Source organism: Nannobrachium achirus, assembly GCF_963921795.1.
Source record: "Nannobrachium achirus genome assembly, chromosome: 9".
Lineage (NCBI taxonomy): Eukaryota > Metazoa > Chordata > Actinopteri > Myctophiformes > Myctophidae > Nannobrachium > Nannobrachium achirus.
The window spans coordinates 2,263,508-2,284,608 of NC_137818.1; the positions used below are offsets into that span (position 1 = coordinate 2,263,508).

Here is a 21,101-nt window from a genome sequence, read left to right on the forward strand (position 1 = left end):
TGCACGCCCCTGCCTAGATGATGCACCACGTGTGTAGATGCTGTTCACAGCTTTCAAACAAAAAAATCCTCTTGGAAATCCGTTCAGGCATTCATGATTTATCAGCCATTATGTTTTCTTCAGATGTAAACAAACATGGCTGCCATGTTTGAAAGAATGAGTTGGTATGGGGGTTAAACATGCAATTTCGCGATCGCGATCATGCCTAATACATTTCTGGAGGTCCAAAAAATGTTTTTGAAAAAAAAACTTTTGAAAAAAGATTTTTTTTTTTTTTTTTCAAAAACGGCCCAAACTCGGGAAACTCGGGGTTGGCACAGCGGTGGTACCAATACAAACTCGGGAAACTCGGGGTTGGCACAGCGGTAGTACCAATACAAACTCGGGAAACTCGGGGTTGGCACCATATGTGTTAATCAAACTACTAAACACTGCCAGGCCAGCTGTTCTTTCCTTGCCTTTTCAAGCGGTCACAGAATATTTTTCTATTGCTTCCCTGGTGGATCACAGACATGCACAAAAGGTTTCTGCTTCAGTGGGGAGAAAAAAAAACACAACTCATTTGGCCCCTCCTGGCCAGAGATATTCCCAGACTAGTACAAGATCCTTGTGTTATACAACGGTGCAACACGTTTCCAGGAAGTGGAGAAATAATGTCTGTTCTAGTGAAAAAATAAAAAAATAAATAAACAGTGAGTGGATGGGATTTTTTTGTTTTTATGAGTTTTTTGATGACATTCCTTTTAAGCGGTGATTCCACTCTTTTAAAGAGGTGGTACTTTTTCTGTTTGGTATGTGTTAGAGATGCGCGGATAGCGGTTTTAGCCGCGGTGGACCGCGGTGATCCGCGGTGCAGTCGGATTTGGATCAATCAAATATAATTATTAATTAATTTCGGATATCCGCGGATTAAATAATGCAGGAAATAAATTATGGCCTAATATATCTATCATTAAAAAGCTAAATCTAGGTATGCTTGTGTCTGTGTTAGTGTGTGTTATTTTGTATAATTTGTAAAGTAACCATCATTTTTCATGAGGCAATGTGCAGTCCACGATAAAACTAAACAGCTGTGTCCACTTAAATGGCATCACGGCATGCATTGTCGCAGACTCGCACTCATTACCTCTGGTCTCGCTGCACTAAAAAGTGAATCTCTCTCAGCTCCATATAGTCCATATTGTAAAGTACTGTACAGTAGGTAAGTTAAACTTCCCACTAAGTTGTGTTTCTTCCTCTCTCTTTCGCTCTCTCCCTTGCTCTCTCTCTCTCTCGTGTGTCTGACTCTGTCTGCCTGCATGTCTGTCTGCATCGACGCGCAGCACCGACTCCAAAAAAAAAAGACGAACGGAGACATTCCGCAGGCTAGATCAATGCATTTCTGTGATCGCACAACTAAGAAAACTAACAGGGAATAGCCTACCAGAAAATAATATTAGCCTAATAATAAGGGTAATAATAATAATAATACTTTTGAAGTTGCGGATGAGGATGGTGCGGATTTATAAATTGGATGATATAATTAATGCGGTTGGATAATGGGCGGATAATGAATTTGCGCGGATGGATTCGGATGACTTCAGAAGCCTATCCGCGCATCACTAGTATGTGTCTATGAAGTTAACATTACATTACTCTAACTCTACATGGCACCCCATCTTTAATACAAGACCAGATGGGTTTGAATGCTAACTGGAATATGCAATACCCCCACCTCCCCGTTTTTCGCTCCCAGACCACGCCCCGCCCGTCGCGATTGGCCGGCTGTACTTCCTGGCCGTGTCCTGTGTGTTTTGTTGCTGTCACGTCGCTCTAGTGTGTAGAAGGCTACGCATGCCGTAATACTTAATGGCGACAATGCTGTAGTACTAAAAAGGATGTATGAATACGCGGAGACTTGTCAAAATGAAAATGCGTGTGATTTACAACGCGGCCGACCTACCGATGAAAATGTTGTTGTTGGACCGTCGCTAAATACCACCTAATGATGTATAATTCGATTACTGTACCACATGAATAGCGTGGCATTACTGCCCACAGAAAAGCATGATATCGATATTGCAGTATGCAGTTTATAGCTTCATGTTTGGGGTTTATTTTCAGACAACGCAGTGCGACTGCAGGGCCAATTTTGGGAAGAGAGAGAGAGGGGGAGAAAAAACGTCTGGAGACTCCAAGTAGCCAGCGTGGGAAAAGTGGTCTCCTAAATGTATTTCTAAAAAGTAAAAGTAGGCTACCAATAGCAGTTCATTCATAAGTCTGTACTAGTCCAACTTAGATCGGCTGGTCCAAATAGATCCAGGCTATTTCGAGTTTATTTTATTATTGTTTTCATTCAAAGGACCAACTGTGGGAAGCGCTGTCTTTTTTGAGGGACGGTGAGGCGATCTGCCTCATGCCGTCCTGTAGACACATACAAGCGTGGGACATACGTACAAACTAGGGGTGTAACGATACATTTTAACACATCGACTGCCCACTAGGGGGCGCCAGTCATCCCCTCTGAGTGCCCCCATAGCACTTCCATAGAAGAATACGAGGCCCCGTTGCGTCAATGCATGCGTGATGACGTCACTTGGTCACATGAGCGCAGACAGGATGTTATTGTGTAACTTACTGTATGGGCTAGTGTTGATCATAGCTGTTCACTGCCGATCAAAATTTGGACATTTTGCCGCACACGGCCACAGTTTTAGCCATAAAACAAACATCGGAGATAAAGGGCTTTAAAGATGGGGAAATGCATTGGAGTATACGGAGAAAAACGGCCGCGCGATGCTCTCAGCGTCGACTCGAAGCGACTAGCGGCTAATGGGCTACATCCAGGCGTAGCCCCGACCTAACGGTGAGATATAAAGTTATACTGTAATTACAGTAAACGCGTCCAACGCGTCGTGGGCCTCCAGCGACATCAAAGAAATTGTCGTGTAGACACCTCGTGGGCACCCGCTGTGTTAACAGCGATTCGATACATATCACGATACATGGTTGACGATACGATACATGGACGATATTGGTTCATTCATGGTGATACGATACGACTCAATTAACTAAAATCGATATAGTAACTATTTAGCAAAGAAATTAAATCTGTGTGAAAGGTGTGGATAGTGCAGGTTTTTAAGGGAAACATGTATTATGGATATAAATAAGTAAACACAGTGATTATCTGCCAAATACATGGTCCCATGAACCCAGAGATTACACACATTTATCGATAGACCAGTGTAGTAATTAAACCCCTCCTTTTTATCTTTTTCTTCTTAAAAATGCTTAATACAATGCACAAGTAGGTAGTATCGATACAATCGATTCTTTTCACTGCCGATTCGATACGATACAAAATAAAACGATACGGTTCGATTTTAGCTGTTTTCATTTCTATATGCTTCGATTTTTAAAGTTAAAAACGATATTTGATACAGTTACTATATCGTTACACCCCTAGTACAAACAGACGAAGCCAGATGTAGGAGTGGTTTGATTCAATATACAAAGTTCTGAGGCAGGTGACTTGCCTTGATGCCTTGATCTAATGTACAACATCATTAGACTCTCTTTATAGCACAAAAACCATGAGACCTAAAATTACAGTGTGACCGCTCATCGGTTAGTATTTGGGGCTGTTTTCACTAGTTTAAATCATTTTTAAAATGATAAATACAATACTGGCTTTCAAGCAGTTTCAAGGGGCACACTTGACCCTTCTCAGGGGCACACCAAAGGTCCCCAGGCACAGTGGCTGAGAAACAGTGCGCTAGGCAACGACGTGGCAGTCTTACCTGAGAGCCCACCCCTCTGCTCAGGGTCCCGAAGCCCTGGCTGAAGTCCTGGTCCCAGTGGCGGGGAGGGGTCAGGGGGTCCCCGGGGTCCTGGTCCCAGTGTCGGGGAGGGGGCAGGGGGTCCACGGGGCTGACCAGGCAGTCCAGGTTGTCCAGGCTGCGGTTGGTGTTTAACTCCTTCAGGGAGGGCAGGGTGCTGTGTGGGCGGTAGGGTTGGGGCGTTAAGCCATACTATCGTTTATCGCGATAAAAAAAAATACAATACGATAATCGTAACGTGGAGATTTAATTTATCGTGCACTGGGATCATTTCACCTTTTATCTGCCGGTACTCTATTGGTAAAACCTACTTCTAATAGGCTACTTTACGTACTTTAAGCACTTTGTGAAATCTGAATGATGGTGTAGTTGTAGGGGGTTAAATAAGTCGCTCTGCCAGAACCCATGTAAACACAGGAACATGACGGTCGGGGCTTGGTCTCTACGACCATGAGTGAGCTACGATGGGCTGAAATCACTTTGGGAAACTCAGCCATTGTGTTTTATGGCTGGAGAAAATAATAATTACAAAAAGAACAGTGAAAATAGCAGATCTACAAGGAGTTGTTCCGATATAGTGTTTCCATTCCTAAGGCGATTCTGAGATCTGAATGTTGCGTATAGGTTCCTACCGATCCGACACAAGTGGGACATGTCATAATTGAAAAAGAACATAAATAACAAAAAGTAATAAATAACAATAACAATGTAATAAATTGTTAGTGCAGCCACAGTTCGTGAGACAAGACATTTAAGTAATAACATTTAAAAACAGCAGCTCAACCTCAACTTCAGAACTAAAATAAAAATACGATCGGTGTGTAGACTTGCGTAATTGCAGATCCCGATACCTGTAGAGGGCGTCATTTTAGAAAGACATGTAGTAAACAATGAGTTACCATCGTAGCCCCATTTCTAAAATAACAAAAAATAGTGGATCAGTAAGCTGCCAACGTGTCGCCAAAGCTACGAGTTGAGAAATTGTAGAGCAACAATTTTCCCTTTCCCTATTTTCCCTATTTTGTTTGGGGGGCGAAAAGAGACATTTTTTGAAAGTGTGGACAGCAGCTGCCATCCCCTGATGACACAAATTAAGACAGAGAACGCAAATATCGATACCAGCCTTTTTGGGGGGGGGACAGTATGAATGCATTTCCAACACTGGTATCGGATCAATTCAAATTATGGCGGCCTTGCTTGCCAACAGGATCTGTTGTTCATTAGGCAAGCGACGCTGCCATGCGATGCGGAATAGGTTAAGGGGAGGAGTGGCAGAGGGGGGCAGGGGGAGGGGTTACCATGGCAGATCAGAGCGTTATGATGAACACAGCGTGAGGGGTGGAGCTGGCAACAGGGGGCGCTGTGACGTGAACACAAAACAACTGGGTAGGTTAGAGATCAGTGTTTCCCAAACGGTGGCTTATATATATACCATAATTGCCAGACTATAAGCCGCAGCTTCTTTCCCATGTTTTGAACCCTGCAGCTTATACAACAGTGCGGCTTATATAGAGATTTTTACAGCTAACAGCCAGTTATTTAGCTTTACAATGGCCTTTAACAAGGATTTATATATAGATTTTTACAGCCAACGGCCACCAGGGGCGCTCTAGCAGGAAGCAGGAAGGACTCTTGCAGATTATAGTCAGGTGCGGCTTATATATGTAAACATTTGTTTTTTGTTCTAAATTAAGCTGGTGCGGCTTATATTCAGTCCAGCAAATATGGTATATACAGTATACAGTATATCTTGATCTTGCAGATTGGCTAATTGTTGTCCTCTGTTTTGGCTCCATCTTAAGTGGTTGTGTCTTTGTAAGTTTGATTCGTGAATTTTAGGGTACTTGAGCTGAACATAAGTTTGGGAACCCCTGGGGGCGATGATTGGGCAGAAAGGGGAGGAGGAGAAGGAGGAGGGGGGTTGGTTCGTGGTGGTGGGGGGGGGGGGGGGCAGGTCCCAACGTCTCAGGGTGATGACATCACAGGTTACTGACCTCAGGTGCTGCACTGAGCGTGCTCCCTGCAGTGGAGACCACAGGAAGTCGCCCCGCACGAGAGCGAGGACGCGAGGCCGGCCGTAGCAACGCGGAGGCCGCGCGTAGCGGCGAGGCCTGCAGGGCCGAGGGGGAACGCAGGGCCAAGAGAAACATGGCAAAGACATGTAGAGATCAGTGTTGTTTTTTACAGCAAATTTTGATTTAGTTTTAGTCTTTTGAATAAAATGTTTTAGTCATAATTTAGCCACCTGAAAAGTTTTTGTTTTAGTCTCAATAGTCTGATTTTAGTCGACTAATATAAGATTTTAGGCGACAGTTGATTTAGTCAACTGAAATGTATTTTGGCAGGCCTTGATGGCATCGTAATGACTGATTTTACACTTGGTTGCGTGCTGAAAATAGCAGATCTACAAGCTCACAACGTGTTGCAGCGCGACGCGTTGTGAGCTTGTAGATCTGCTATTTTGTCAGTGTGTGTCAGTGTCAGTGTCATGTGGTCCCTCACTGACTGACACGAGGCAGAGGTTTCGATACCAATACATTTCCAGTATATTTTGTAATTGTGTTGCATCTGGGCCGAAAAAAGAAATAAAAGAAAAGAAAAGGTTTAATAGTGTTTAGGGAAGTTGTTAAAAAAACATTTTAAATGTATGTGAAACAATTATTGTGGAAAATATACCAGTAAAAGATGATTTTACTATCTATAATAGCCTTTGTTTAACTGTATGTTACACTTTCCTATGACGGGTCATGTTTGGTAATATTATCTGATCAGGCTAAAGGAACTAATGGAGTACAGTGTGCTTCCTAGCAGAGCACTGCTGCAGTGCTAGATTGGTATACTACAGTCAGATGGTGCCCCCTAGTGGCTGCCTTTTTTAACCACTATTTCAGTGAGAAGCAAGTTTGCCAACACGTTCTGTCCCTTCTGTTGCTTATATGAACAGAACAGATATGTTTGGAGAACATATTTGGTGCAGGGACGTGCTGGGCCCCTGATTCAGCCCGGGAAAAAGAGTTGGAGAGGCCCTCATTGCGCGCTATAGAGAGAGATCTCTCTCAATAGCGCTGCTGCTACTCAAAGATTTGTGACAAGCCAGTGGGCCAATTACATGAGTTATATTTCGACGTTGTCGGGTGGAAACCTTGTATGTCCAAAACCGTTTGTTTTGTATTTATCATTTTAAAAATGATTTAAACTAGTGAAAACAGCCGATCTACAAGCACACAACGTCTCGCACCACAAGGCGTTGTGTGCTTGTAGATCTGCTGTTTTCACTACTGCTGTTTCCACTACTTTTGTGCAAACAGTTGAATTTTTTATGTTGTGCAAACAGTTTAATTTTTACTTTTGTGCAAACAGTTAAATTTTTTCCTAATGGCCGGCCTGGACCGGCCGGGAATGAAGCGGCCGTTCGGGAGTTGTCCCGCTTTTCCCAATGGCCAGCACGTCCCTGATTTGGTGTATAATTGTGTATGTGTACAAAACCAAAGTGCAGAGCCAGCTCATGCAGGTTGTTTAAAGGGATATTTCACCTCCGGGGTGATTTTAACATCTTTATCAGGGCTGGTGTTTCATCACAGTTATTTTTCAACTTGCTCGATTCATTATTTAAATTATTGACCACTCTACCGAGGTCCTTGTAGTGGAAAACCTGGCACAAGTGGGTGGTGTGGAGTGGAGTGGTGTGGTGTGGTGTTGGGCCAGTGGAAAATGGGCTTTAGATACTTGATATTCATTTTATTAGACACGCCCACTTCCTGACCCATCATAACTATGCTTGACTCACTGAAAACACCGATATGGGGCGTTTAAGCCGTGACATCATTTTGTAGTCAGACCTCCAAGCAGATTTATTGTCAATATCTGTCCCTCGCTATTTCAACAGATCCCAGACAAAAATAATGACTAAAGTATAATTCTACCACTTTCCTGTCAACAAGAAAGAGAAGAAAAATTAGTAAATAGTAAAAATAGTAAAAAAAGATTTGCTTTTTTGGGGGGCAAAAGTTCTCCTCTGCCTATAAAATGATGTCAGACTTAACAGCCACATAGAGGGTATATGTGTGACATCATCATCATACCCAGAAGAACTGAGTGGCAAAAAACGATACTTTCTAGCCTTGACAGCCCAAACATCCAAACAGAAAAGCATCTGATTGCATTAAACGACGTTAAACTTATTTTGATTTGCCACTCGATTTACGCATGCGCATACCCTCTGTTGTCCTTCTAATAGCTTTGTCTTTCTTTTTCTTTTTCATTTCCATGACAAAATATCAGACACTAGAAACAAGGACGTGTTTTCAATAAATTAGCTGGGGGCGTGTCTGATCAAACGAATATGGAATAATGCAGGGGTCTTCAATAGGTGGTCTGGGACCCCTAGGGGGGCCTCAGAGTTACTACAGGGGATCCTCCAAATCTTTGTGTGATAGAAACTTCTTTTTAGTGTGATAACCACTTGAACCCTAGTGTCCATATTCTGAGAACTTTAGCCAAAAATAGCCGATCTACAAGCTCACAACGACTTGCAGTGAGCTTGTAGATCGGCTATTTTTGGCAAAGAGGTTTGGTGTAGAGGGGGAAAAGAGTAGACCAAGTCAGAGTGAAAGGTCAAGTTTATTAAGTATTGACGGTTCAAGGGGTTAAATATCTGAAAACACAAATTGACATGAATCCAAAATACACTGATGATTGTGCTGTCAAACAATGAAACTATATGGAATCTATGAACAGGTTGTGGGGGTCCCTGCTTCATCTCTCTCTCAACTAAGGGGTCCCTGCTTCATCTCTCTCTCAACTAAGGGGTCCCCGGCCTGAAAACGTTGAAGACCCCTGGAATAATGAATCAAGCAACTTAAAATTGTCTGGGGGTGAGACGCAAATGATAAAATGACCCAGAAGTGTTTTCAGTGAAATATGCCCTTTTAAGGTGCAGCGCAGCAGGACACTCACCTGCGTGGGGGCGGGGGTGGGGGCGGGGGAGGGTGCTGCTCGCTCAGCGAACGCTGCGTAGCCTTCAGGTAGCTCTGGCGCCGCGCCGCGCTCTTGGGCGAGGGTTTGGGGGAGGGGCTTCCCTCTGAGTCCTCCTCCTCCTCGCTGCCCTCCATGGCGTCGCCCATGGCCTTCACGTAGCTGCCGCTGCGCATCCGCCGGCACGGGATCTCCGTACCGCCACCCGTACCGCCGGACCCCCGGCCCAGGGTCCCCGCCCACTCTCCCAGAGGGACCTATGGGGAAAGAGACAGGAGACAAGAGGAAAAACGTAACGTTGTTAGATCTGCTATTTTTGAAAATTTGAAATTTTGTCTTGTTTTGACTCGATTCTATATACATGTCTTCTGAACCCTTCTTCTAAATCGGCAAACCTGTTCCAGGGACCGGGAAAATGTGACCGACCAGAAATGTGTTGCCAGCCTGTGGTGGTTGCGTAGTCATTCTACAGTTTACGACAGGTTATGGAATTTGGTGTAACTTGGGGTTACCCGCGGTCATCTGACTATTAGCAGCAACATAAGGAGAACTTTGTGCGTGTCTTGTTTACTTTAATTTACAGTCGTGCACGACATGGCAGGGCTTGAGTAAAGGCCACTCTTAACCGCACAGATTCGGCGACGATTCGGCGGCGGAAGGCTGCGGATAGCGTCGGTTGCCGAACGGGAGCTCATCGTCAGGTTTTCGGCAGCGGGTCGGGAGCGTTATCGACCGAGAACTGGGAAACTGGACTTGCTCGGTTTTGTTGAGTCGGTCCCTTGGCCGTCGGCAGTGAAATGAGCCAACGAGAGCGGATAAAAGACAACACACAATCCGCTGGTAGCTATCTGTTTGGCATACATACTGTTTCCACACAGTCACAGAGGACACCGAGACAACACACTACACACAACTGAACTGAATAAAGTGGGCGCGAGTGAACTGCGAGAAAGGTGCTTGATTGTATAATATCCACGTCCACGTTTCAACTGGGTCCAGTTTGGTTACAGTTGGCATACATACTGTTTCCACACAGTCACAGAGGACACCGAGACAACACACTAAACACAGCAGAATAAAGTGGGCTAGTAATAGTGCAGCAGCTGCCCGTGTTGTTGTTTTTTTTCTTCTCCTCTGCACGGAGAACAGTCTCCGTGCCTACTAGTGGTTAGATTACCTCCTCTTTCAGCTGTGAAAGGCTGGATGTGTGCTTCAGCGTATGACGGTGCGTGTCGAGCATAGCAGACATACAAGCTCACAACGCTTCAAGTTCCGACATGTTGTGAGCTTGTAGCTCTGATATTTTCAATGCGCGACGTCACACCATCGTATCGTATGACAAAATAATACAACTGCACACAGCAGCGGAGGCAGAACGCTGAAGCAGCAACAAGCTGTTGTGAAAGTGTCAGATCATGATACAATTTTAAAGGATTATGATTGGTTTTAAAGGTTGTACTACTTTATCCAAATAATAATATAAATAATAGGCTTAATAACAGCATTTTTCGACAGCGACGGCATGCAGGGACGATCAACTATGGAGTGAAAATAGCCTTTCAGACTACTGCCACCTCCTGGTTTGGAATGGTATTTCATGCGATCTCCCCGCGCATGCGCACAATTGCGTACAGTAAGTACAGTCGGCATACAGTCGGCAGACAAAGTTCTGTGCAGTTCTTTGCAGTCCTTTGCAAGTTCTTTGCAGTTCTTTGCAGTCCTTTGCAAGTTCTTTGCAGACTTTTTGGTGTGGAGAGGCCTTAAGGCTGCGGAAGGATTCACACTATTTTTGGATTTACTTGGTGAAAGTAATAAAGGATAGATCAACGTCATTACATTATCCACGTTGAAGCTGCACGCAGACAGCCACGCACACAGCTGACAGCCACAACAATCCGGTAGGCTGCACTCTTTTTTATGTTTACCAAACTTTCTCACAGTGGGTTTTAATGGTCGGTAATGGGAAAAGTAGCTCGTTAAGTTACTTTTCTCATTGGGTAGCGGAGTAACGTAACAGATTAGTTTTTCAAGTCATTAACTAAAGTAACCTAACAAGTTACTTCAAAATGTAACGATACCCAACACTGCTACTATCCACACAGTGATATTAGTCTGGCCATGCCAGGCTAAAAATAAAAAGTGAAGTGAGCTTTTTCTATTTTTGAGTTCATTTCATCAAGCGTCCCACAAAGCTTGGCCAATGTGAACCTGGGTGTACAACACACTTTGAGCGCTTTGTGCCAAGATGTAGGTCAGATGTAGGTCAGATGTAGGTCAGATGTAGGTCAGATGTAGGCCAGATGTAGGCCAGATGTAGGTCAGATGTAGGTCAGATGTAGGTCAGATGTAGGCCAGATGTAGACCAGATGTAGGTCAGATGTAGGTCAGATGTAGGCCAGATGTAGGCCAGATGTAGGTCAGATGTAGGCCAGATGTAGGCCAGATGTAGGTCAGATGTAGGTCAGATGTAGGCCAGATGTAGGTCAGATGTAGGTCAGATGTAGGTCAGATGTAGGTCAGATGTAGACCAGATGTAGGTCAGATGTAGACCAGATGTAGGTCAGATGTAGACCAGATGTAGGTCAGATGTAGGTCAGATGTAGGTCAGATGTAGGTCAGATGTAGGTCAGATGTAGGCCAGATGTAGGCCACATGTAGTCCAGATGTAGGTCAGATGTAGACCAGATGTAGGTCAGATGTAGGTCAGATGTAGGTCAGATGTAGGTCAGATGTAGGTCAGATGTAGGCCAGATGTAGGCCACATGTAGGCCACATGTAGTCCAGATGTAGGTCAGATGTAGACCAGATGTAGGTCAGATGTAGACCAGATGTAGGTCAGATGTAGGTCAGATGTAGGTCAGATGTAAGTCAGATGTAGGTCAGATGTAGGTCAGATGTAGTCCAGATGTAGGTCAGATGTAGGTCAGATGTAGGTCAGATGTAGGCCAGATGTAGGCCAGATGTAGGTCAGATGTAGGTCAGATGTAGGTCAGATGTAGGTCAGATGTAGGCCAGATGTAGGTCAGATGTAGGCCAGATGTAGGCCAGATGTAGGTCAGATGTAGGTCAGATGTAGGTCAGATGTAGGTCAGATGTAGGTCAGATGTAGGCCAGATGTAGGTCAGATGTAGGTCAGATGTAGGTCAGATGTAGGTCAGATGTAGACCAGATGTAGGTCAGATGTAGACCAGATGTAGGTCAGATGTAGGTCAGATGTAGGTCAGATGTAGGTCAGATGTAGGCCAGATGTAGGTCAGATGTAGGTCAGATGTAGGTCAGATGTAGGCCAGATGTAGGCCACATGTAGTCCAGATGTAGGTCAGATGTAGACCAGATGTAGGTCAGATGTAGGTCAGATGTAGGTCAGATGTAGGCCAGATGTAGGCCACATGTAGGCCACATGTAGTCCAGATGTAGGTCAGATGTAGACCAGATGTAGGTCAGATGTAGACCAGATGTAGGTCAGATGTAGGTCAGATGTAGGTCAGATGTAAGTCAGATGTAGGTCAGATGTAGGTCAGATGTAGTCCAGATGTAGGTCAGATGTAGGTCAGATGTAGGTCAGATGTAGGCCAGATGTAGGCCACATGTAGTCCAGATGTAGGTCAGATGTAGACCAGATGTAGGTCAGATGTAGGTCAGATGTAGGCCAGATGTAGACCAGATGTAGGTCAGATGTAGACCAGATGTAGGTCAGATGTAGTCCAGATGTAGGTCAGATGTAGGTCAGATGTAGGTCAGATGTAGGCCAGATGTAGGCCAGATGTAGTCCAGATGTAGGTCAGATGTAGACCAGATGTAGGTCAGATGTAGGTCAGATGTAGGCCAGATGTAGGTCAGATGTAGGTCAGATGTAGGTCAGATGTAGGCCAGATGTAGACCAGATGTAGGTCAGATGTAGGTCAGATGTAGGTCAGATGTAGGCCAGATGTAGGCCAGATGTAGGTCAGATGTAGGCCAGATGTAGGTCAGATGTAGGTCAGATGTAGGCCAGATGTAGGCCAGATGTAGTCCAGATGTAGTCCAGATGTAGACCAGATGTAGTCCAGATGTAGGTCAGATGTAGACCAGATGTAGGTCAGATGTAGTCCAGATGTAGGTCAGATGTAGTCCAGATGTAGGTCAGATGTAGGCCAGATGTAGGTCAGATGTAGACCAGATGTAGGTCAGATGTAGTCCAGATGTAGGCCAGATGTAGTCCAGATGTAGGTCAGATGTAGACCAGATGTAGGTCAGATGTAGTCCAGATGTAGGTCAGATGTAGGCCAGATGTAGGCCAGATGTAGTCCAGATGTAGGTCAGATGTAGACCAGATGTAGGTCAGATGTAGGTCAGATGTAGGCCAGATGTAGGTCAGATGTAGGTCAGATGTAGGTCAGATGTAGGCCAGATGTAGGTCAGATGTAGGCCAGATGTAGGTCAGATGTAGACCAGATGTAGGTCAGATGTAGGTCAGATGTAGGCCAGATGTAGACCAGATGTAGGTCAGATGTAGGCCAGATGTAGGCCAGATGTAGGCCAGATGTAGGCCAGATGTAGACCAGATGTAGGTCAGATGTAGGTCAGATGTAGGCCAGATGTAGACCAGATGTAGACCAGATGTAGGTCAGATGTAGGTCAGATGTAGGCCAGATGTAGGCCAGATGTAGGCCAGATGTAGGCCAGATGTAGACCAGATGTAGACCAGATGTAGGCATCCACTCTAAAAAAAAATAAACCCATAAGACTCACCTGGAGGTAGTTGCAGGTTGCCAGGTCCTGGTGGTAAGTAAGTAACTCACCTGGAGGTAGTTGCAGGTTGCCAGGTTCTGGTGGTAAGTAAGTAACTCACCTGGAGGTAGTTGCAGGTTGCCAGGTCCTGATGGTAAGTATAAGTAACTCACCTGGAGGTAGTTGCAGGTTGCCAGGTCCTGGTGGTAAGTAAGTAACTCACCTGGAGGTAGTTGCAGGTTGCCAGGTCCTGGTGGTAAGTATAAGTAACTCACCTGGAGGTAGTTGCAGGTTGCCAGGTCCTGGTGGTAAGTAAGTAACTGACCTGGAGGTAGTTGCAGGTTGCCAGGTTCTGGTGGTAAGTATAAGTAACTCACCTGGAGGTAGTTGCAGGTTGCCAGGTCCTGGTAGTAAGTATAAGTAACTCACCTGGAGGTAGTTGCAGGTTGCCAGGTCCTGGTGGCAGGACTTGGTCTTCAGCAGAGTTCTGTTGACGGTGGCCGAGCCCTTCTGGAGGACGTGGCGGGCCTGGCTGAGGGTCATGCTGCTCCAGGACCCCCGCTTCACCAGGGGGTCCTTCTGCTTCCCCGATGACCGCACGACCCTGCACTCCTCCTCCGTGGAGACCACCTGTCCAGCACAACGAGTACACAATTCACTCTTTGTCAAGTCCCACCCCATGTGGTTCTGTTACTAGGTGGGACAACAAAGCCAGGGAAGAATATTTTTATAATAGCCTCATTATTGCTATTTAAAGTACCAAAAGAAAAACATCTATGTGATATTAATAAAAAACGAACAAAAAAGTACAGTAGTTACATTGCAAAACAGGGGTTTTTCCCCAAAACATACTGTACATGTTTTAATTAGTTTAATCCTCTGAAACAGGCAGGGGTTCAAGTGGTTCATATAAAAAAAGGAGAAAAAAGCTTCTATCACACAAAGATTTGAAGGACCCCCTGTAGTAACTCTGAGGACCCCCTAGGGGTCCCGGACCCCCTGGCCTAAACTGTAACTTGTAAATGGGGATGAATTCATCCATAAGCCTTTAGCTGTGAGTTGGGTTGAGTGTCCGTCACCTGCATGGCCTGACAGGCCAGGAACTTGAGGTCTCCGCTGCTCTTGGAGGTCTTCAGCGTGTGACTGTGATTGGACGAGGAGATGGTGTGGTAGCCCTGAGGCAGGTTGTGATTGGACGAGGAGATGGTGTGGTATCCCTGGGGGAGGAGTCTGGGCGGAGCCTGGCTGTCCGACACCGCCCTGCCTAGCGTCATCATACTCAGAGGGTTGCGGTAACCTGGACACGGAAGGACGTTAACTGTTACAGCCACTGCAAACTGGCTCGAACACCAATGGCCATAACATAATAAACAGGACAAAGTCAGGTCTCACACTTGATTGGAAGTTTATTTACAAAACCCAAGTTCATGCATCAAGTGCTTTTATTGTTGCTCAACGCAAATATTGAAGAATATGGCAACCAAAATGATTAACAAAACTGAGACCTAACTAAAATCCTAACACAACAACAAAAGAAAAGGATGGGCTGGCCTGAAACTAAAAATAGTAACCTGACTTGCGTCAGATGGTGGCAGTAGTGCGTAGGCTACCGCCCTACTTTACCATCTGAGATCTCTCGGTGGGAGTTGATAACGCTCGTAAAGCCCCGGGCCGGACCAATCAGCGGCAGCTACGGGCGGGCTCTGAGCGGCTCTGAACCAATAGAGTCTGATTGCAGACCACGTGGAAACCCAGGAGGCGGATGAGTGGTTGGAGTTGGCACTCCCAGACTGTGATTGAGAGACGGCCCCATCCAATCACCTGCTAAAGAATTTGAAAAAATGGCCCGCCCCTTACATCGAGTCTGCCGGAGGGATCCCAGATGAAGGTAGAAGAGCGATATGCAGCGCAGCCAGGCATACGCACTGCTGCTGTCATCGGGCGCAGTCAGGTTAAAAAAGAGGGGAGACTGGTGGGCCAATCACTATGTGACCGTCGTCCCACCAGACTCCCATAACCTACCAAAACAAAACAAAAAGCTAAACTATGGAGTCACGAAAAACATACCAAATAATACTTACGACCAGCCCATCAGAACTAAAACAAACACAGGAAAACTTAACTAAAGGACATCATGCTGGGTGTTCTCTGCTGGGGTGCTGGGGAACGGGTTAGGGTTAACCCCAATCTGGGAACCCATCGTCAAAGAAGAAAGGGCGACACCTATCGGTCGGCCTCTCTTCCTTTGACTCTGGGACCAACATAGAAAGGGGCGGGGATACATGGAATTCCCCGGTTGAGAACGAATTTTAAAACTAGTTCCGCTTTGAAGCCTGGTCCGCCCCTTGGTTTGGTTCCCTCCCGAAACTACTATAGCGGAACTGCTACTCTACACACGGAACACAAGTTACACAACAGACAACCACAACAACGACGACGCAACATAGATGCTACTGTGGACGAGGAACTGTTTTCTAGCGTGCTTACAAGTGTTTCTCAGTTACACAATATTGAACAATTAAAACCTCTTCAGCCCATTTGTTTTAAGTACTTGATAGATCGGCGACGACGGCGAGATGTTTGGCATGTTTGGCCGCCTGGATCCCGTTATCCTGCTTTCCCAGAGAGAAGGAACAAGGACCCCATCGTTTTTACCCCATATGCTGCGCTGAATGAAGCTGGATGATCTGCTGATGATCTGCTGCAGACCAGTGACCAAGACACAACGAATTTACCCACAATAAGCAAACGTTTATATAGCCTCGGATGTCATGGTGTGTTGCAATACAGTGGATTGATGTTTTAAATCAATATGGGATGTTATGATATATGATGATGATGTATAACTGCTTTAACCTCGCCTACCAGGCTTTCTCCCGGCTGGCTAACTGCAGTAAGCTAGCGTGTTAGCATACGGCCGTCATGTTTTCAGCTCGTCTTTTTAAACATTTACAGTTGCCTTATATTACTCTATAAAGTGTAGATTGTACGCTATTTCAATATCTTGTCCTGTCTCACAAAAGATGATGTTATGCTATGAAACAGTTCGTTTTTATTTATAGAATAATCTCTCAATAACAGACTATTTTTTCCCTTTTATTTGATGATGGTTAGCCGTATTGTTTATAGAATAAACCCTAAAGTTATGTTGCATTTATGTAGGCCTACTGTATACTACGTTTACAATGTGTATGATTATCTGTATAATAAACATTTGGTTTGATTAACAAATGTATCGTTCTATGCACAGATAATGTTGCTTAATGTGTATGCCTATGGTACTGTTAATATTTAATGTTAATGTTAGTATGAAGCTAATTATAAAGCTTACATGAATGATGATGGACTGAAAAGCTAATGAGAAGTTGTGACTCTATTAGCATACAAGCAATCTGCATTTAAATAAGCTGTGTTGGAATGTGTCAAACTGTCAACAATGGCTTGTGAAATCAAAGAATGCCACTTTCAATATGAAACCCATTTAGATTGAAATGGTTCACTTATTTATATGAATGATGGATCTGCTGCAGACCAGTGACCAAGATACAACTAATTTACCCACAATAAGCAAACGTTTATATAGCCTCGGATGTCATGGTGTGTTGCAATACAGTGGATTGATGTTTTAAATCAATATGGGATGTTATGATGATGTATAACTGCTTTAACCTCGCCTACCAGGCTTTCTCCCGGCTGGCTAACTGCAGTAAGCTAGCGTGTTAGCATACGGCCGTCAGGTTTTCACTTTTCAGGTCGTCTTTTTAAACATTTACAGTTGCCTTATATTACTCTATAAATCTATCTGTGATGTGTGCTTTTACTAATACTGGCGTGCTTAGGCAATGTAGTGGGAAAAGTACTCGCATTCTTTACTTAAGTATCATGCACAAGTCTTGTATTCAAAATGTAGCCCTTGAGTAAAAGTATAAAAGTATTGCAAAAGCAGAAAGTAGTACTCAAAGTACCCATTGTGCAGAATGTAACCACAATGCGACGTTGTTGTGAGCTTGTAGATCAGCTATTTTTAAATAGCCTGTCTAGGAATAAAATAGGGCTAGTTGATTAATGTATGTTTTATAATATAATAATTTAATACATGAGTCTTTTAGACTAGAAGTTGCAACGTTTACATTTACTCTATACTACTAATAATAATACACTAAAATCTAAATTCATATAGGCATATTGCTGCACTTTACTGTGTAGACTAACAAATGTAGTTCGTTATTGTAATGTAGGCCATTCTTCCTTCCATTTAATTCTATTGTTATGCACAACGATTTCCAAAAGCATTCTTTGATTGTGCAAATAGTGGCAATGTGAAACCCATACATTGTGTGGAAAACCGGGTGGGTCAATGAATATTTAAATGGAGCAATTCGCTTGTATATATAGACTACAGAGGGATTTATTTAGCTGCACAAAGAATATGTACAGTTGAAAGATGGTTTGTTTCCACCCGTGAGGGGGAATGCATAGTCAACGCACACATTAGATACCGCCCACTATGTTTGATTGGTCAAAAGCGCTGCCTGTCACCAGACTTGGGTACCGCCCAAAATCCCTTCCGTGAGTTTGGTGTGTGACAGACTCAGTAGCGTAGCGTTCTCTGAGGCTGTTCTTGAGAGACTAGGGTTAACCCTAACCCTAACCCTAACCCTTGTCAATGAAAGGTTGTTAACTCATACGCTGCCTTTTCAAAATAACTGCCAAGTACCAGGATGCCAAAACATGTCATTTTTAGTGCACAGATCATGCACGCCCATGCCTAGATCATGCACCATGTGTGTGCACGCTGTTCACAGCTTTCAAACAAAAAAATCTGCTTGAAAATCCGTTCAGGCATTCATGAGATAGAAGCCTTTATGTTTTCTTCAAATGTAAACAAACATGGCTGCCATGTTTGAAAGATGTGGTTGGTATGGGGGTTAAACATGTAATTTCGCGATTGCGATCATGCCTACTATATTTTTGGAGGTCCAAAAAAAATATATATATATTTTTTTTTCAAAATGGCTGCCAACTCGGGAAACTCGGGCCCTGGCGGCCTCTAACAACGGTAATAACTCGGAAACTCGGGAGGGGGCAGCAAATGAGTTAATTAGTAACCCGGACAAGGAAAGGTTATTAGCAGTGGTGTAAAGTAGCTAAGTACATTTACTTAAGTACTGTATTAAAGTACAGTTTTGAGGAATTTGTACTTTACTTGAGTATTTCCAATTTCTAATACTTTTATTTGAAAACTTTAGTGACTAGTTACTTTGTAGACTCACATGGGACAAATTCTTTCAAAGCAAAAATGCTATGTTCAAGTTCAGGAGAATTTGTAAAAGGGGAATTCTCCTGAATGTTGCCCTTTGGTATGGCATGGAGGTGCATCTGCGCTTCTTTCACCATAGTGAAAACTGCATTTATGATCTGGAGAGGGCATGTTTTACAGACGTGTTAAAAGTGCAGGGGCTCAAGCCCCCTTTGGTGTCTATGTGTTCACATGCCTACCAACTGACCTACGGCGATGGTTCCAGACTTGGTGGCGTCCGCGTCCAGCAGGGCGTTGTCGGAGTTCCAGAGGGCCAAGGCAGCATTGGTCCGGCACTGGGTCCTCTGAGGCTGCTTGGGCCCCTCGGGGCTCTTCAGGGCCCCCCGCTCTTTGCTCTTACTCCTGCCAGAGGGGCCCTCACAGTTATTACATGATCGTCTAATCACAATGATCGGTTTCATGTTGAAGAATGTTCACATATTTTCAAAAAGAATTTGTGAAAATAGCAGATCTACAAGCTCACAATGCATCGCATCGCGACTCTTTGTGAGCTTGTAGATCTGCTATTTTCACTATCAATGTTATTTTTTTAAGTATAAAGTTGTCAAATATGTAATTTCTTTCTATATTTAGGTTATGTATCATATCTGCCATGTGCAACTTCCAAAGCCTTCAAGCCAAACAGAAATGTAATTGTCAACGACAAAAACGCAATTAAATCGTTAATCGCAATTATTTGAGTGACAATTAATTGTCATGTAAAATGTAGGGATGGAGCTTGATAACCTATTTAACAGATTTATTGATTACCCGGTATCAATACGCTTTGGGCTTATAAACTTGTTATCCAGCATAGCGGCCCATGATGTCATGTTTAAACAATCAGGACAAGAGGCCATCAAGACATTATTACAGTACTATTCATAATATAAAGCCAATTATTGCACACTAATGAATGATTGTTTTAATGATATTTAATGATAATATTCGTTACTTTTGTCAGTTGTCATCTTCATAGATGCTGGTCAGCCACAAACTCACAGTCACAACAACTGGCCAATAAAAAAAGTTCTGTTCAGAATTTGTCATCTCAGATCTTTCCACAAAATATTAGAAAACGCTCAATAGTGGGCTGGATCAAAGCCCGGCTCAATAAACATGATCGATAAGATGCTCATTATCAATAAAAAATAATGAGCATCCCTAATGAAATGTCCAGGGACGTGCTGGCCATTGGGAAAAGCAAGTTGTGTGCTTGTAGATCGGTTTTGGACATACAAGGTTTCCACCCGACAACGACGAAATATAACTCATGTAATTGGCCCACTGGCTTGACATGGACTGGCTTGTCATGATCTGAAATGGCAAATCTTTGAGTAGCAGCAGCGCTATAGAGAGAGATCTCTCTCTATAGCGCGCAATGAGGGCCTCTACAACTCTTTTTCCCGGGCTGAATCAGGGGCCCAGCACGTCCCTGGAAATTGTCATAATGGTGACAGCGTTACCTGCCGGTGGTCCTGCCTCCGCCTGTGCCCCCGTCCTCCCCTCCCCCCGTGGAGGTGGCGACGCCACCGCCAACCCCCCCGGCGGTCCGGGCCGTCTCCAGGGACTGGGACTTGGCGAACAGTTTCTGCACAGAGTGCATGAGGTGGCGGATCCGGCCAGGACTCTCACTGCGCTGCTCACACACCAAGGGGTTAACCACGGTTACAAGACAACTTAAAAACATTACACACATTACATCAGGGTTCGAATTATACCCAGAGAGCTATGGGGCCATCAAATCTGGGTAACATCTTGCCGGCGCCTAGCGCCGGACGAAAATGTTTATATTTTCGGGTATAAAGTCGGCTAAAACGGGTTTCCTTTATTAAATCATATTTTTCCTTTCACAATATTATTTCGGGTGTCTTTGGGGCTATAATGAAAGGCTAATTGAATTAATGAATAGTTATACAATGTTAGGAAACTCCAAGACTGACTGCTTTACAAGACAAGACATAGGCATTGTGATACAGAGAATACAAATAAATACAATCTAATATAAGAGTAGCAAAAGTGAACTGTTAACAAGCTGTTTTCCCAACTTTCCATTTGCAAATAGGCCTACATTTATGGACTGACAATTTAGTGGAGCCTATAATAATTGTAATTTTAATGATTACATATTCTACTTTTATTTCTCTTAATTATTACTGCCTTCTCTGCAGCGAGATGTAGGCTACAACACATACATAAGCATGATTCATAATAAATCACTTTGCAGATCTTGAGCTCACAACGCGGTGTGGCACAACACCTTGTGAGTTTGTAGATTGAATATAGGGATCGCGATT

The 21,101-nt window shown here is 44.1% G+C and overlaps 1 protein-coding gene across 1 annotated transcript in view; it reads right to left on the reverse strand.

Moving 5' to 3' along the window:
• LOC308291800 (disks large-associated protein 4-like) overlaps nucleotides 1–21,101 on the reverse strand; it is a gene marked incomplete at its 5' end in the record, with an annotated part of 125,952 nt that overhangs the window by 100,792 nt on the left and 4,059 nt on the right. Inside the window, 7 exons of the mRNA XM_080733932.1 lie at nucleotides 2,349–2,403; nucleotides 3,783–3,978; nucleotides 8,778–9,052; nucleotides 13,935–14,135; nucleotides 14,585–14,802; nucleotides 19,013–19,167; nucleotides 20,271–20,443. Coding sequence (XP_080590058.1) covers nucleotides 2,349–2,403; nucleotides 3,783–3,978; nucleotides 8,778–9,052; nucleotides 13,935–14,135; nucleotides 14,585–14,802; nucleotides 19,013–19,167; nucleotides 20,271–20,443 — 1,273 coding nt within the window. The remainder of the gene's footprint in view (nucleotides 1–2,348; nucleotides 2,404–3,782; nucleotides 3,979–8,777; nucleotides 9,053–13,934; nucleotides 14,136–14,584; nucleotides 14,803–19,012; nucleotides 19,168–20,270; nucleotides 20,444–21,101) is intronic.